The sequence below is a fragment of the Lipophrys pholis genome, assembly GCF_963383615.2.
Source record: "Lipophrys pholis genome assembly, chromosome: 18".
In the NCBI taxonomy this organism is placed as follows: domain Eukaryota; kingdom Metazoa; phylum Chordata; class Actinopteri; order Blenniiformes; family Blenniidae; genus Lipophrys; species Lipophrys pholis.
The window spans coordinates 13,978,225-13,994,136 of NC_137646.1; the positions used below are offsets into that span (position 1 = coordinate 13,978,225).

General features: G+C 41.3%; 3 protein-coding genes across 4 annotated transcripts; 2 read left to right on the forward strand and 1 right to left on the reverse strand.

Annotated features, from left to right (window-relative positions):
* The first annotated feature begins 3,449 nt into the window (after positions 1–3,449).
* Positions 3,450–5,917, forward strand: LOC308123845 (uncharacterized protein). The gene is made up of 5 exons (XM_080486546.1): positions 3,450–3,715; positions 3,794–3,892; positions 3,973–4,184; positions 4,341–4,404; positions 5,675–5,917. The coding sequence occupies exons 2-5, from the start codon at positions 3,794–3,796 to the stop codon at positions 5,711–5,713; spliced, it is 414 nt and encodes a 137-aa protein (XP_080342672.1). The 5' UTR covers positions 3,450–3,715; the 3' UTR covers positions 5,714–5,917.
* A 55-nt stretch (positions 5,918–5,972) lies between these two features.
* On the reverse strand, positions 5,973–11,958 carry phf23b (PHD finger protein 23b). Its single transcript, XM_080486058.1, has 5 exons — positions 11,458–11,958; positions 9,345–9,376; positions 9,168–9,260; positions 8,456–9,071; positions 5,973–7,613 (listed from the first exon to the last, which is right to left on the reverse strand). Exons 1-5 carry the CDS (start codon positions 11,483–11,485, stop codon positions 7,420–7,422), a joined length of 963 nt encoding a protein of 320 aa, XP_080342184.1. The 5' UTR covers positions 11,486–11,958; the 3' UTR covers positions 5,973–7,419.
* elp5 (elongator acetyltransferase complex subunit 5) lies at positions 11,224–15,322 on the forward strand. 2 transcript variants are annotated; one of them, XM_080486060.1, is made up of 9 exons: positions 11,224–12,289; positions 12,378–12,469; positions 12,562–12,622; positions 12,736–12,816; positions 13,932–14,143; positions 14,313–14,488; positions 14,571–14,666; positions 14,769–14,869; positions 14,955–15,320. In XM_080486060.1, exons 2-9 carry the CDS (start codon positions 12,394–12,396, stop codon positions 15,061–15,063), a joined length of 912 nt encoding a protein of 303 aa, XP_080342186.1. In that variant the 5' UTR covers positions 11,224–12,289; positions 12,378–12,393; the 3' UTR covers positions 15,064–15,320. The 2 variants fall into 2 exon arrangements, with proteins under 2 accessions (XP_080342186.1, XP_080342185.1); XM_080486059.1 differs by having other exon boundaries at positions 11,949–12,469; positions 14,955–15,322.
* Positions 15,323–15,912: the final 590 nt, after the last annotated feature.

The window sequence follows — 15,912 nt, forward strand, 5'->3', positions numbered from 1 at the left end:
AATTAGATTTTGGGACATTAACAGCAAACCGTTATCTAATAAATCCCCAAAACTGTGGGGAAAAAACCAACCCCGCACCCCGCCCCCCACCCCCCTTCTCCACTTTCACGGTGCGTTCAAGTAACACAAAAGAATGGGAACCAACAGAACATCATCATTTGGACTTAACATTACAAGGGGGCGTTGGCAAAGGTGTGTTCTCTACCGAGGGCCTATTCTAGTTTAATTCAGTAATTATGGGAATTATTTTCCATTAAGGAAGGACTTTGGAAGTGCATCATTCAAGATTTGTGTTGCAATATTAATTTTCTTTAATATGTACTCAGAGACATTGTACTTCATGTGTACTTTTTACATATAAGTACTGTTAAAAACTCATTTCACATATATGGATCAGATCATAGATTTTAAATAAACCTTGCACAAATAGCTGAGGTTTTTTTTAAGTTGAAAAGCTCGTTTATTTCCCCTATGAATAATTTGTAAAGCATTTTCTGTCATCTGCAAAACTTTGTTGAACCCTAATACTTACACAGATGTATATAACTTACCCATGTGGTATTTAAAGAGTAACTAGTCCCGCACCAGTGGGAGCATGTCCACACATAAAAACCTGTGAACCTGAGAACCTGCTAACTTTATTTTAAAATTAAATAAATAAATAAAGTTAGCAGGTTCTCAGGTTCACAGGTTTTTTGTGTGGACATGCTCCCACTGGTGAGGGACTAGTTACTCTTTAAAAAGTGGCAGAAAAATAATAATACTGAAAAGAAATGGATAGTAATCTGGGCACAAGAATTTGCACAAGAAATAGGCACAAGAATGAATAATGTGTACAATAAGAATCAGTGAGTGCAAATGTAAAACTAATCATGAAAATAAAATTGAGCTTATAATTAAAACATATAAGCAAAAAAATGACAAAACGGCTTTTATGTTCAAATGCTAATATTATATTTAACAAGTGCCTCTTTTCTTAATAACATTTTGCCCCACAGTACTACTTTAAGTACTGTCAATCTTGGACTTCAGTCAGTTTTACCTTACACAAACCTGATCCTGAAACTATGTAGGAACCTAAAACCTTCCATCACCTGCTCACTTTCTTATTCCGAAGCAACAGAATGTCCTCATTTTGAAGGACTCCCCTCACTTTCAGGTCTTGAGGCCCCCGGGTTGCAATAAAAGAACACACCCCTGGCCGAGGCTCCTAATGAGGCCTGTTCCTGATAATGGAGGTAATCAGTGCAGCCTATCTGGCTTCTGCCCCTGCTGACATGCCACAAGTCCAGTCACGGTTTATTTATACACGCCTGATCTATCAGCACCGGCTCTATGTTTGGTGAGCCTCAGTGTCCCAGAATAGAAATAATTAGGACAGGGCGGAAAAGTGAAAACGTGTCTGAACGCGCATACCCTCCTCGTAGACCACCCTCCCTCCTGCTCGCCATCGTACGGCGGCTCTGTCTCCACTGTGTTTGCTTTTCTGGAGACAGAGCCTGTTTGTGTGTGTGTGTGTGTGTGTGTGTGTGTGTGTGTGTGTGTGTGTGTGTGTGTGTGTGTGTGTGTGTGTGTGTGTGTGTGTGTGTGTGTGTGTGTGTGTGTGTGTGTGTGTGTGTGTGTGTGTGTGTGTGTGGTAATGTGCTGCCTCGCCTGACTTCACCATCAGATTGCCACCCAATCAAGACCACACACACACACACACACACACACACACACACACACACACACACACACACACAATAAAGTGCTCTAAATCAAAGCACCCTATTGCAGGCCTGTTCCCCTGAGTGCATTGAAATCAATCAATCAATCATTTCTCATGAGCTCAACTCAGAGAGACTTTCTATTCACACAAGAAGCCTATTTCGTGTGAGTGAGTGCTTCTCCTTTGCCGAGATAATCCAGCCACCTCACAGGTGGCATATCAAGATGCTGATTAGACAGCAGGATTATTGCACAGGTGTGTAAGTTAAATTGTCTCATTTGGTTTGGTTTGGTTTGGGTTCCGCAAACTAATCTTCCTTTGTTTACCTCCCTGAATAAGATTTTCTGTTCAGTGTAACCAGGTGGTATAAACGTGTTAAAACACGTACACCAACGGTGCTGCAGAGGTTAGAAACCTCGCCTCACGCTCAGCATATCCCTGGTTTGAGTTCAGGTCCAGACTCTGCGTTTTCCTTTCTGTGGGGGGTTTGCATGTTCTCCCTGGGCTTTTTCCTCCAGATGCTGTATTTTCTTCCAACAGTTTCCAACATCTTTTCGGGTTAGTTGCAAATTCTGAATGGGAGACCTGTCCAGTGTGACCTGCCTTCCGCTCCAATGTTTCTGAGGAAAAGTAGATTTTTTTGAGTCGAGGTGAGGTTTGTCCATTGATCTGATTATAGATCAGATTGTTCATGCATGTTTTTATCATGTATAAACAGCACTGATTAAACACTGTTTTAAAATTTTGAAGGGTTTATTTTGGCTACTGACTCTTAAAATGTCATATCGAATATTTTGAAAAAGTGGAAATCATCCAAAACACTTCAATGTTCATTGAATATACTCAACCGTTTTTTGTTTTTTTTTATTTTGTGGCTGATCGAATATCTCCATTCCATAATGACAGTGCTCACCACTGCCTGCCATTCCACCTTGATTCAAAACATACATCCAGTATAAACTTGTACCATTACAGTGTGTTAAAACATACCTTAGTGTGCATCTTCTATTCATTATCATTCAAAACTAACATATTCTAACATATTCCAGTTATTGAGACACGTGTTATTTTTGTTGTATTTCTTCTGAGAAGACAAACCAAAGCCGTTCCTATTCCAGTTAGTTTACCTGATTGAAACATTCATCTAGAAAAATGTTATATTTAGTGTCTTTTTTGTCAATAATACATTATATTGTTAAACAGCAGTCATAAATAATGTAAGTGCATTTGTTAAGTTGCATTAAAACAGATTTGTAATCTATAGAAATGGTGAAATGTGTTGGTTTGACAACACTTCTTCTACACATCTATATACTGGTTTAAAGTCTTGAAATATAGAGATATCAATTAGATTTTCATTTGAAATTTTTTTTAATGAGTGCTGTTGAAATGGAACTTATAGTTGGATCAAATTTGAACAATATCGTTCTTTTAAAATAAACATCATGTATAGATTTCGCCGTTCACCCATTTAAACGATATAGAATCAGAAGTAAAAACCGGCCGAATCCAGCTGGAAGGGCAAAGTCTGTAAACAAAATGCTGCGACATCCTCAACTATGTGGCTTTATCGTGGTCCCATCTGTCCTCACGCAGGGCGTAGGGGGTGAGATGGTGTGTGTGTGTGTGTGTGTGTGTGTGTGTGTGTGTGTGTGTGTGTGTGTACACTGTACCGTGCGTGTGTCAGGGCATGTTGTCAGCACATCTCCTGTGAAGGGGCAACAATGATGATGACACACACACACACACACACACACACACACACATACACACACACACACACACACACACACACACACACACACACACACACACACACACACACACACACACACACACACACACACGCACACACACACTTAGCCTAAACAGCCCAGTAATAGTCCCATAATATAAACCCACCCTGGATGCATGGCTACAAATACCCACCACGCAGCTCACAGCCTCAAACTCAGAGTTACAACGACATCCTGACACACAGAAATCTACAGAGGAAGAAGCTTTAAGGTGGGCGGCTGGTCTTCTGCTCAGTTTCATATGTTTTATGTGAGTGTTTCCTCACGCTGTGACTTTCACTCTGCACAGATGCTTTGCTCCAGATGTGTGCTCCCCTTCCTGGGTTTCTACCTGTTCCTGGAGGAGATCTCCGCCGCTGTCCTACCCAGGAGGTTCCTCCTGAAAAGGGTAAGCGTTGCCTTTTGACTCCAAAGGCAGCAGATCAATCCTGTGCAGCCTGTTTGACCCTGATTGATTTGTGTCCTCAGGAGGTCAACTGGTTGGGCCAAGGGGACTTTTCCCGCCCGTTTGATCACGCCGATGTGGGGGATCTCTCAGTGGGAGATGCAGGCGAGGTGGACAGACATGCAGACAGTCGCCCTTCTCATCAGGACACTTTCATCCCTGCAACAGAGCGTCTTTCTGTCCACCGGCAGCACCAGAGCCAGTACCACTACAACCGCAAAGCCAACGAGAAGAAGTAAGCACTCATCAAGTTTTAATCCTCTCCAAACGTCCAGAATATCCAGCCTGTAAAATGTGTGATAGTCAAACTATGAAATTAGCTTTGGTTGCATAGAAAACACTGAAGAGAAAAGCCATAATTGCTAAAATAGTCTTTCTTCACTCTGCGCAGGAGAAAAGTGGCTCCTCTGGATTCTATTGGAAGCTTTCAAATGTCCAGTTCAAGAACCCGAAAGGTGAGCAGACAAGCGTTACACCTTTAAATGAAAAAGACTGTTGTTTTCTGTTCATAATCTCACATCAAACCAGCGTAAATGTTGAATATTATATCAGAGATATTATGAGGATCTGCATCCGTCGGTGATATTTTCTCACTTCGTCATTTCTTCACAATTCTTTCAAAAGTTCATAACAATCACTGGATTAAATAGTTGCGGTATGAATTAGTAGAGCGGTGTACCTTGGGTACGGTTTTTAGAATTTAAGAAAACAATGACCTCTGCTTTAAACTTCTCTTAATCACACAAACACTGTTTGCTCCATCTCTTATTTGCTCTAGAATATGGAAAATTGTTGAATACTTTAAGTATTTTCTCACATTTGTTTGGTTTTAAACTATGACACAATTGTTAATTACATATTAATTCCCGAAAATAACATTTTTATTAACTTTGAAGACTAACAACAGTGAATGTTTTACATACACTGTAAATTATTAGGCAATGGCCAAGATTTTAAATTGCATTTTTAGACATGTTCAATAATTTACCTTGTTTTAAAAATGATTTGCTTATTTTTAGTCCTCGATTTTACAGTTTAATCTTCAATTGAGATTTAAAAAAAATCTTATTTCAAGATTTCTTATAAAGTAAAATTTACTTGCTGCATGGACAGATAATTTCAGTTTCAGTCAATTTAAGTAATTTTCTTCCTAATTTAGTGTTGATATCTTATATGTGGGCTACCATTTTTTGCAGTGTATAAGCCAAGTGTTGAACTCTATGTTCTCAAAGGTATTTCAGTAAGTACCATACAAACCATTGGAAGATTGTGAGAAATTAAAGCAAATCTTAAAGAATTTATTAATAATCTCACCTTGATGAAGGGCAGATCGATCACCCCTGAGTCGGCAGCTCAGTACAGGATTAAAAAAAAAAAAAAGCCAGTGAATAACTCAGACAAGTAACATCACTGTTGCTGGTGCTACTAAAACAGACATGTTGAAATAAAGATTGTCCGTTTCAAACACATGTGCAACCAAAAGGCATCTCTATGAGCGACTTAGTTATTAAACATCTTTATCAGTCTCAATGGTATAGACATGTTCACACACTCAGGGAGAACATGCAAACCCCTCACAGGAAGGCCGGAACTTTGTCCGTTTATTCTCCACCTGCATGACTCGCCCTGCTTATCCAACGACCCCGGAGGCTTTTCCGAGCCAGAGCACAAGAAAGGTTGGAGCATCCATTATTCATCCGTACATTGTTCTTTTGTGTCGTGCAGGACGAGCCAGACGTCCGGAGGGGGGATCGAAGCCAATAAATGGAAACTCCATTTTCGCAAGAGGAGGAAGAAGATGAATCGTTGAAAAGTTGCTTATCCTGATATTTATTCACTCATATTGAAATTGCTGCCAGGTCAGCAAAGGAGAAGCCTGTCGACCGTCTCCCTCTACTGGAGAGACACAAACATGACAAACACGTCACTGTGTGCTGAAAATATAATAAAAGATATGACAAAAGGCTCAATCGTCTCCTTGATGTGTCTTCCTGCATGAAAATAACTGAAATATACAACATTTATGTTCCCAAAGACTTTTATTTTCAAGCTACAGTTAAAAGAAAACAATATCAGACTGCAGAAAATATAGATTTTGATTGGGTATTCTCTTCACTTTAACATATGTACAGTTGAAGAACAGGATATGTACAGATTTGAAAGTTGTATGGAGAGTGCAACTGCTACTGGAGACTTAAAGACTCTCCCCGAAAAAAAAAACAGCACATGTAAAACCAAATTAAACAGAAACAAAACAAAACAAACAAAACAAAAAAAGAATGCCACAACCTACACAGCCTCAACTTAATCTTTACACTACGTTTGTTCTCGCTGTGAGACAATTTTAACATCCGTTCTCTTTTCAGAAAGCTAAAGAAATAAACAAATACGTGAAATAGAAAAACAAATATTTTACAACCATTCATTAACAAGCCTCGGAGCCTCTTTGACACTGTAGGAATCCGTCGTGCAGCGACGCCGCGCCTGAAGACAACCTGAAAACACGAAAATAATAAAAACACTTAAAAAAAAAAAAAAAAAAAAAAAACATGTCACTTTTTAACTGCGTTCGATGTTAAACGTTGTTCATGTTAACGGCTATCGACGATCAACAAGCCAGACGGCGAAAACAGTAAGCGCCCAATCGTGGATGTACAAAGCCGGGTGGAGGTTTTTAAAAATCGGCCGCCGGTCTTCGTGTCCCTCTGCTCCACTCGCGTTTTAAAAGTGCACTGCTGAAAGAATCGTCTGTTTTGAGACGTAAACAAATAAATCTTAAGATTCTTAGAATTCAAAGAAATCTGAGGAGTGACGACTCGAATTTGTGTTTTTAAAAAAAAAAAAAAAAAAAAATCTCAAATAAATTTCCACAAAACCACCAGAAATAAAAAGGTAGCTGCCGATCCAGCATTACTTCCCAACAAATGACAGGAGTGACATTCTTTTCAGTGTGGAAATTTTGCATTGATTTAAGAGACTAAAAGAAATGGCGTTCCAATTGAACGGAGCTCCTTCAGAGGCTTTCGCAGAGGATCGGTCGGCTTCCTCAGGAAATAATTCACCTTCACGGAGCATTAGGGGCCCAAACTGTTGTGCACAATCCAGCAGATTACGGTAAAGCCAATTAGTGGAGGAATAAATGGGATGGTAATGGTCAAGCAGACGATTCCAAAGCGTTTGTTGCCCTCTTCTCCAGCTCTTCACGGCCGCCGAAAGTAGTACGAGAACTGAGATGAAATGAAAGAAACCGTGAGGGATAAATAAGAATGGTTGTGATTGTCAACAGAAATCCTACGAACCGACCGTTACGGGTGTCGTTCTGGTCACAATTTAGGCTGTTTTGGCTATAGGCATCACAGAAAGTAAGTGTCAAAGAAACAAACCGAAACAGGGAGGGGGAGGAGAGGGGCGGGGCGGGGGAAAGGGGGGGGGGGGGGGGGGGCGAGTGCTCCTTCCCATCCTCTTCATCTCTAGGTGTCCTTTTTGTGTCCCGACCGCCGCAAGTCCCTGCACTTGTGGCAGTAAAAGATGTCGGGGACATTCGACTTCTTGATCTTGGCGCACGACAAGTGCACCCATATGCTGCACTGGTTGCACTCGATCATCGGCCGTCCTGCGAAGGGCTTCCCACAGTAACAGGTGATCAAGTCCCAAGAGTCGTCGCCTGCGTGGATCAAGAGCGGACAAACACGCGAGTCAGCGGCGATTCGGGATAAACCAACAGTTCAACTTCAAGACAACACTAGATACACAAATAGTGCAGAGACATTTCCTGAAATCAAAAAATATCCACAGGTTTCCCAAACACATCAAATTCTTACTTACATTTAATACACAATATTGTGATTAATTAGTATTCCTGGGCAACTTTTTTTTTTCTTTTTAAGTTACATCTGTTACGTTTTAAGTTACGTCTTTTCGCTCATATTGGAAAAATCTTGTTTTACATTTACAATTGTTGCCCATTTTAGTGTAACTTCTATTTAAAAATCATGTTGCACTTTTTTGAGCCTATTTTCTCTCTCTTTTTTAAAACTTCTATTCTAGGTGATATATGTCTACACTGTAGGAGGGAAAGGGAGACGAAGTTGGGACTCCACTGTATGTCCTGTATGTGCAGCAGAATTAAAAATAACAGATTTTGACTTGTTTACATTACTGTATTGTCATGAATTCTGAAAACATATTTCAAGCTGCATAACACTTTTATTTGAAATGTAATTTTGAAATATTAATATACTAATAATACTTCAACCACCTTTATAGACTGATATTCAGACATTTATTTGTGAAGTTGTCTCTACTCTAGAGTTTTGTTACTTGGTTGTAAATACTTTATTGTATTTTAAGGTAAGATTTTTTTTCATAATTGTATAGTAAGGGTGAAACTAAAGCTGGGTCTGAGATTATGATTGTAGATTTGTTACACTTTGAACACTTAAATCAGAATTGAAGTAAGCTACTTCCTTGATTCAGACAGGAATAACCAAGGAGTGGCTCTCATACCTGACTCCACCATAATGTCTTCGTCGGCGATCCAGGTCTCCCCCTCGCTGGAGCTCATCTCGGCGTCCCTGATGGATTCGTCTGGCTGCACCTTCCCGAGCCCCTGCATGCTGGAAGTGGAGCCCCCGTGCTCCGACAGCTCCTCCCGGCCCCCTCGTACCTCGCCGTGCGTATTCCTGGCCTCAGAGTCCGTCTCGCTCTGAGGAGCCGAGCTCTTGAGCTTCTTAGCTTTGGGCTGTTTGGAGTTTTTGCTGCGCTTGATGCGAGCCCTTTTCTCGCCCTCGCTGCTGCCGCTGTCCGCCGCCGTCATGGCGGAGCCCAGTGACAGCTTTTTCAGTTTTTTGTCCTTCTTGCGCTCCGCCTTTGTGCTGGCCTGGCTCTCGTACAAGGAGTCTTTAAGGCGCATCTTGTCCAGCAGGGTGCTGTCAGAGTGCATGCGGCGAATGTTTTTGCCCTTGTTCGCTCGAGCTTTGCGTACAAACGTGTGGATGGTGTGGATGTCGGAGCTCCCGTCCGCCCAGGTGTTGCCCATGGAGCTGCTGCCACCTCGGCCCCCGTCTGCTGACAACCCTGAGCTGTGTGCAGAGCTGGAGGATGTCGGGGACCATGAGCTTTCCTACAGGACAGCGAGAAAGAACACAAGGGCAGCGTTTTAGTTTGAACATTGACTATGATCATTGAACAAGTGACACTGAAGGAAGCACATGCTTACCTCTTTCGGACTGGGGATGTAACCAGCATAAGCCAGAACAAAGCTGCAAAACTTGTTGAAGTCTTCAACCGTCCTCTTTTTCCTCTCTGGGGGCTACAGAAATCACATGTCTGTGTTAAACAAAGCTAACCTCGTGTAGATGCAAATGAGCATTGATAATCACATTTGAGTACTCACCAGAGGTTCCGTTTTACATGTCAACAGTGAATCTGGGGAACAGAAAAACATTTCTGTAAGTCACAATTGACCATTGTTGACCAGCAAATCAGTCTCCCAGAAGCAGACAACACACAATAATAAAACAAATCAAGAACTCTGGATTATTTGATTATCACAGTCATCAGACAAGCATTTGACAGATACGAGTTTCCTCCAGCTGCCATAACCAAAGTCACCACCTGATATGTTATGTTTTACTATTTGGAGGTATTTAATGAACACACTTATGATCATACATACAATCCAAGCATTAAAATGTGTGCATGACTCCCCTGTCAGTTAGTTCCAAATACTCACACTACAAACTATCACTTTAATGGAAAACTGGGATCAAGCGTTCAAGGTTGTTTTACTGTGCGACCAAGAGAACAGTTTTAACCACAGCTTTGACTAACTTGGGGTCAGTGTTGCTTAAATACAACCAGAAGCCTCCTTCACAGAACTTGTCATGACCCTTCAACTTCTAACCGATTTAGGGTGCTTTCTAAAAAGTCTCCAAAAAGAAACCTATGGTTTGGCTGAGTGCGATAAGCCGATGCCGAGGGGAGTGATGTGCACCGTTTTGATTGCACCAGGTCACCTGTGCATCGTTTCACACCAGCTTTATGAAAAGGATGGCAGCAAAATGACTGTATTTGCTCCATTGTTACTACCTTCAATGCAGAGGTGCACATATCAACTCCCCATTCAGAGTGGAGGTATAAAGGAGCACCGAGACAAAACAAACTGGCTGTGTAAACAGGGCTACTGTTAGGAAGCATCTCCCAGACATCAGCTCAGTGCACACCATGAAGGCAACACATTAGAGACATGTGTGGATTAATTCTGATAATTTTACATTTCTATGATCTCAAACGTAGACAGTCTAAGATAGGGTGTTTCTAAAAACAGAAAGAAAAGTACAACAATTGCAAACACGTGGAATGTTAAAGCCTTTAGAGGTTTTATTCCTGTCCAGGGTTGACCTTGGTTAAAATATGCTATAATTATTTATGTAGTTACATCTTTCACGAGCAGTCTTCCTCCCATTCATCTTCTATTTACTCGATTAGCCCGAGTTTAAACTCAATACCAAATGTGATTCTTGTGCTAGAAATTGCTCGACAATAGAATGAAATAAGAAGAACACCTTAGCAGGCAGAGCATGCTTTAAAACATACACGAGTTGGTGACTATAAAGGACAATAAAAGCAAGATTTAAAAAAAATCAATAAGGGATTTTAAAAATAAGAACTATTTTAATAATTTTCGAAAACTTTGACCATACCAGGATCACAACGACAATCGCGATTACTTTAAGCACATTTACTGAAGATTTTTCGCGTCGTTAGATCTCCAATGTGTGCAAGCTAAATGCTAATCTTAGCTGACATTGACAGGGGAAGCTAACAACACGCTATTCGGCTTACAGCCTTGATCGAAAACACAACGAAAGCTATTCCTTCGTGGATATTGCACCCTGTGGGGATCGCTTTGCATTCCCGAAGCATATTGGTGATGATAAAGACAGCTGGTGTGTTAAAGCCACTCTTTAGCTCCTGGAAATGGAAGTGGGAGGCTCGGTAGCAAAGTTAGCTCCAATGCTAACAAGATGTAGCCTTAACGTTTAGTCGGGCGTGCCGAGACTGTCAGCACCGGAGTCAGAGTTGATGTTTAGTAGTAAAGTTTGTGTGTTTGAAGGCTGAATAACTTTGATTTTACACCGCAACGATAAGAGTGTTTTTTCCAGTGGGATGGTCGGGTAGCTATCCGGCTAATAGCAACAAGGCTATCAGGTTCGGCGCGTTAAACCAACTTAGACGTTAACATCAGGTTAGATAACAGCGATAATCGTATTAGGGCTGCGATTTGTATCTGGATTCACTTTGATACAAGGATCGTAGTGGTTTTTCGACGAGACGAGGTCTGATACAAGAGCGAGCCAGTTCGTTAATGCAGCATACGCAACCAAACGCAACGAATACGTTAGCATCGACTTGCCACCAAAACGACATTTTTCAACATCAAACAGACGGACATCACTTGTAAACTGACTGTTGGTCGCCTTTCTGTCTAGATTAGGGAAACGTACCTTGGTGCTCGGACATTATGTCGAGCATTGTCGCCTCATCGACCAGGCCTCGATTCGAGACAGAAGCAGCAGGCGAGCTAGCCGGAGAGCCGCGGCCGTCGCTCTGCGCCTTTCCCCCGGCGTGGCTGCACCTTACCGCCGGGCGACTTCACCGGGAGAAAGCCCAAGGCGCGGAAAACCCGAGGGGGACCCAGTAAAAAAAAATATATAAAAACAAAACTCCGGCTCTGGTCGACGCTGGTGCCGTGGACCCCTCGACAGGGACCCGCTAACGTAGCAGAAGCAGCCCACCTCGGAACTGTCGCCACACTACCAGCCTGACAAAATACTAATTCCTCCGTTGCTTAACGTGCTGCACTTTAACGCTGCCTTTACTTCGCCAATATACTCATCTAACTCACGCCACCGGACTATATCCCGCCTGCAGACTCTATTCAAATTAGGAGTTGAAGATCCATAACTGGAACTTCTCGGATGAAGTTTTTGGTCTCTTCGCTGTGTGGATAAAAAAAAAAAATTGGAGTTTTTATTCCGCACGGTCCTCTCCGTGCGCGGCAGAAGCCTCTTGAGGGTGCCAGCGAAGTGTCGCCTGCCGAGCATTCTGGGTAACGTAGTTCATTACAGTCCAGTATAGGCACTTGTTGACACTTCTCGTTACTGCGATAAAACTACGCTTCCCTACCTTCAGCAACGATTGTGCAGAGAGGAATTCTGGGAGTTGTGGTTTTGCGCGTCGTGTGACCCAAACATGCTATTCAGCAAAACCAACTGGACTTGTATCCGACCTAGAAAGCTTCATTCTTCCGTGAAACATTGCCAAAGATGATTTAGGGTACGCATTATGTTTTAGCTTCGATTGATGTCGTTGCTTCACCGGGAGATGACTGGGACCATTTCTCCTGATTTTCGCGGTTAAATAGGTGGTGAATGTGAGGCATGCTAACTAGCAACTGTACCATGTTGTCTGAACTCCTGCAAGGCAACGACACTGGGGGCTTCCTGATTATACAAGGTACAACATTTAAAAGCTAATCCAACGCCCAGGTTGAATCCAGCAACGTTTATGTGCACTGTCTGTAGTCTAATTCATCCCCACATCTGTAGATTCTTGTCGCTATTCTGGACGAGACCTCCTGAGGAGCTTCATCAGCTCTGCATTAGACAGGTACTTAAAATAGTGTTTTTGTGGGCGTTATTGTCTAATATTGTGGGGGTTATACGTATTTCCTCAATAACAAGTATCACGTTAACTTGTTTTTACTTGTGTTGTGCTCTCAGGGAGGAAGTTGTTAACGTTCTTGGCTTTGAGTTGAGTGAGGAAGAGGTGAAAGATGGATTGAGAGCATCAGGCCTTCACAGGTAAGCAGCCACAAGCACACAGAAGATGAGTAAAACATCAATTGAATGTGGTTTATTGTTTGTTTCGGGATGTGGTGGTGTAGTGGTTGGCACTATCACTGCATGGTGTGAAGTTTGAGTCCAAGCATGGACTTTCTGTGTGAAGTTTGCATGTTCTCCCCATGTGTGCACAGGTTTTTGTCCCACAATCCAAAAACATGCACTGAGGTTAACTACTGACAATAAATCTTAACCCAGAAATTCTACACCAAATGCCCCATAATGAAAAGATGAAGAAAGTTCTTGGAAATGTTTGCAAATTTATTGAACATTAAAAAAATAACAACAACTAAGAAATCACATGTAGATTAGTATTTACAGGCTTTTCCATGAAGATCAAACTGAAAATGCGTCATGTGAACAACTTCGTTGGAGTCCACCTGTGGTAAATTCAGATGATTGGACATAATTTGAAAAGGCATACTCCAAACGTATAAAGTCCTCCCGTTGACAGGGCATGTTGGAGCACAAACCAAGCATCAAGTCTAAAGAATGGTAGGAGTGGCTTCAGGATGTAAATGTATTTGAGGGTCCCAACCAGAGTCGACTGAATGATTAAAGATTTTAACATTTCTTGAAAAAGAAACGCATCTAAAAAACTGTCAAGAGCCAACTTTTTCATGATGGATTCATAATTTTGAATCTAAAAAGCTCAGATTGTAGCTTCTGAAATATATACGCATTTTGACATTATAAAGATAAAAAAACAAAACAATAAAACTTAAGATTTGTTGTTTGAACGTCGGTGCTCTTTACATGAGCAGTCAAATAGAAACTTACGGTTTTGCTCAAAGACACTTCAGCACATGCTCTGGGACATGGGAACTGTACATCCATCTTCTATTCAGGTTCATCCAGGGTGGAGATCCACTGAAGAAGCTCTACATTGAGAGTACTGGCATGACGTGGAAATGTTCTTGTGGGAAAAAAAAGCAATTATTTGATAGAAATATGTGGGATCCCTTTTGTTTGGGGTCAAGTTCATTATTCATCTTGAACTATTGAAAGTTTTCTTGGCTGTTTTTTACTTGGCTATAATCAAATTGACCATCACACGTATGTTTTCTTTACGTCAGGCTACATTTTCACAATGCTTACTCAGACCCCCTGGGCTGGACGGACCGCTCAACATTCACTGTTAATAAGTTCTGCTTGGAGGAACTGACACATCTGGTCAAACAAGCACCGCACTCCAAACCAGCCACGTTAGTAATCGACTCTCTGACATGGATATTGAGACACGTGAGCCCACCTGCTGTCTGCAAGACACTTCAGCAACTCAAAAAAGGTGAACTTGAATGGTTTTATTCTGAATTTTCTCGCTTTACAAAGCAAAATGTACTTCAAAGCCTTTTCCGTGTACTGCTTATTCACACACTCAGTTTCTCTGTATATAGTATAGCTGGAACATCTCGCCGTTCACTTTGTGTAAAGATGATTTTCTGTGTTTGCATTAGGGGGAGCTGTCAGAGCTGTTATCGCTCTGCTCCATGCAGATATGCATCAGAGGGGGACTGTGGGAAGTGTCTGCCACTTGGCCACGTCAGTCGTCACCGTGTCGCCTGGAATAAAGGGAGATGAAGTGCTGGCAAAAATAACAAAACGCTCAAAGTCGGGGAAAGTTTTGCAGGATGTAAGCCAAGTCTGCAATCGGATCACTGTTCTATGTTTTGATGTTGTTTTATGTCATCCATGGCTGTGTTTTTGTCCTTTAGGAGGAAATATTCAGTATAAAAGAGGATCTTAGTGTCACCATTCGGAACAAGCTCAGCCATCTTGGACATAAACAGGTTGACCCTGAGGAACAGCAGGTGCCGTATAGCATGTGGCCGTTATCGTCACACCATACATGGATTTACAGCGTAAAGATAGCTGGATATGACTCAAATATCTATCCTGTTGTGTTTCTTTAGACTGATCCGACAGCCAACTTGACCTTCAATCTTCGTTTGTCCGACACAGAGCGTGAAGCCAAGGAGAAGCTCGCGCTTCCTTTTATGTTCAGCAACGAAAAGTTAGAAACCGTTTCTTAAAATTTTAAATCGGTTTTCTGCCATCGAGATCTTTGAAAACACGTTTCGCTTTTGTTTATCCTACAGGAAAACGGCTCTGCTCCACCCCAACCAGGGGTCAGGACGGATTCTGTACGAGCCCGATGCCAATGACGACTATGACCAAGAAGACCCTGATGATGATCTTGATGTGTAGTATTGACGAGAGTCAACATGCTGAAGAAAGACAGGATCCACATTATATGCCTTCTATGCCTTTAAAAGTTAGATTTGAAACTCAATGAAGATCTAAATTCACGTCTAATGTATTTGCCTATATGGTTCCTCTAATTTAATTGAGCATCCTTTTTTTTTTTTTTTTTTTGTGCAATTTTATTTTCACATTTAATAAAATGTTTTTCAATGATTTCAATGTTACTTTCTTATTAAACTTATTATGCACAATGTCATATCTTAACCCACGGGTGTCATAATGTTTTACAATTAGAGACACATTTAATCATGTTAAAGACTGAATGGCCGATAGTTTTATCATCTGATCTTCAGTTTTATTTACCAAAGTGTTACAAGCTTTTCACAAAACAATTTTTTTGCGACAAATGCTTTGATCATAACAAACAATTTGATGCCAGACAAACACCAAAGGTTTTGATCAGTCCACATGACTCAGTTTGTACTTGTGCCTCACAATGATACTGTTGGTTAGAAATAACAAACGCTAATTTGTGATCAAAACCATCTACCATTTAAAAACAAGAGGGTGTGGCTGAAATTAAAAGCGATGTTGAGTCACGATTGGCCCCCGAGGAGGACTTTCCAACTGCCTCATCGAGCCATTGCTTTGACTTTTCCCTAGGTGTCACCCTAAAAACACAAAATGATTATTTATTATCAAGGGTATGTAGGAAATCTACAGTCTGCCAAGAGAAAAAGCTGCTTACAACATTCAGAGTCATAAATATGTCACATTTTACTGTTTATTAAAAATATTATGGAGTTATTTTCCACAACTTGAAATAAGGATTTATTGTTGGTGACGGATCAG

What these genes read in the sequence shown, in the direction of transcription:
- elp5 (XM_080486060.1), top strand. Translation starts at nt 12,394, where the DNA reads ATGCTAACTAGCAACTGTACCATGTTGTCTGAACTCCTGCAAGGCAAC. An exon ending in GGGCTTCCTGATTATACAAG is followed by an intron (nt 12,470 to 12,561) that starts GTACAACATTTA and finishes CCACATCTGTAG; the next exon opens with ATTCTTGTCGCTATTCTGGA. An exon ending in TTGACCCTGAGGAACAGCAG is followed by an intron (nt 14,667 to 14,768) that starts GTGCCGTATAGC and finishes GTGTTTCTTTAG; the next exon opens with ACTGATCCGACAGCCAACTT.
- LOC308123845 (XM_080486546.1), top strand. Translation starts at nt 3,794, where the DNA reads ATGCTTTGCTCCAGATGTGTGCTCCCCTTCCTGGGTTTCTACCTGTTC. An exon ending in GGAGGTTCCTCCTGAAAAGG is followed by an intron (nt 3,893 to 3,972) that starts GTAAGCGTTGCC and finishes TTGTGTCCTCAG; the next exon opens with GAGGTCAACTGGTTGGGCCA. An exon ending in CGCAAAGCCAACGAGAAGAA is followed by an intron (nt 4,185 to 4,340) that starts GTAAGCACTCAT and finishes CACTCTGCGCAG; the next exon opens with GAGAAAAGTGGCTCCTCTGG.
- phf23b (XM_080486058.1), bottom strand. Translation starts at nt 11,485, where the DNA reads ATGCTCGACATAATGTCCGAGCACCAAG. An exon ending in CATGTAAAACGGAACCTCTG is followed by an intron (nt 9,261 to 9,344) that starts GTGAGTACTCAA and finishes TGATTTCTGTAG; the next exon opens with CCCCCAGAGAGGAAAAAGAG. An exon ending in AGACATTATGGTGGAGTCAG is followed by an intron (nt 7,614 to 8,455) that starts GTATGAGAGCCA and finishes TGATCCACGCAG; the next exon opens with GCGACGACTCTTGGGACTTG.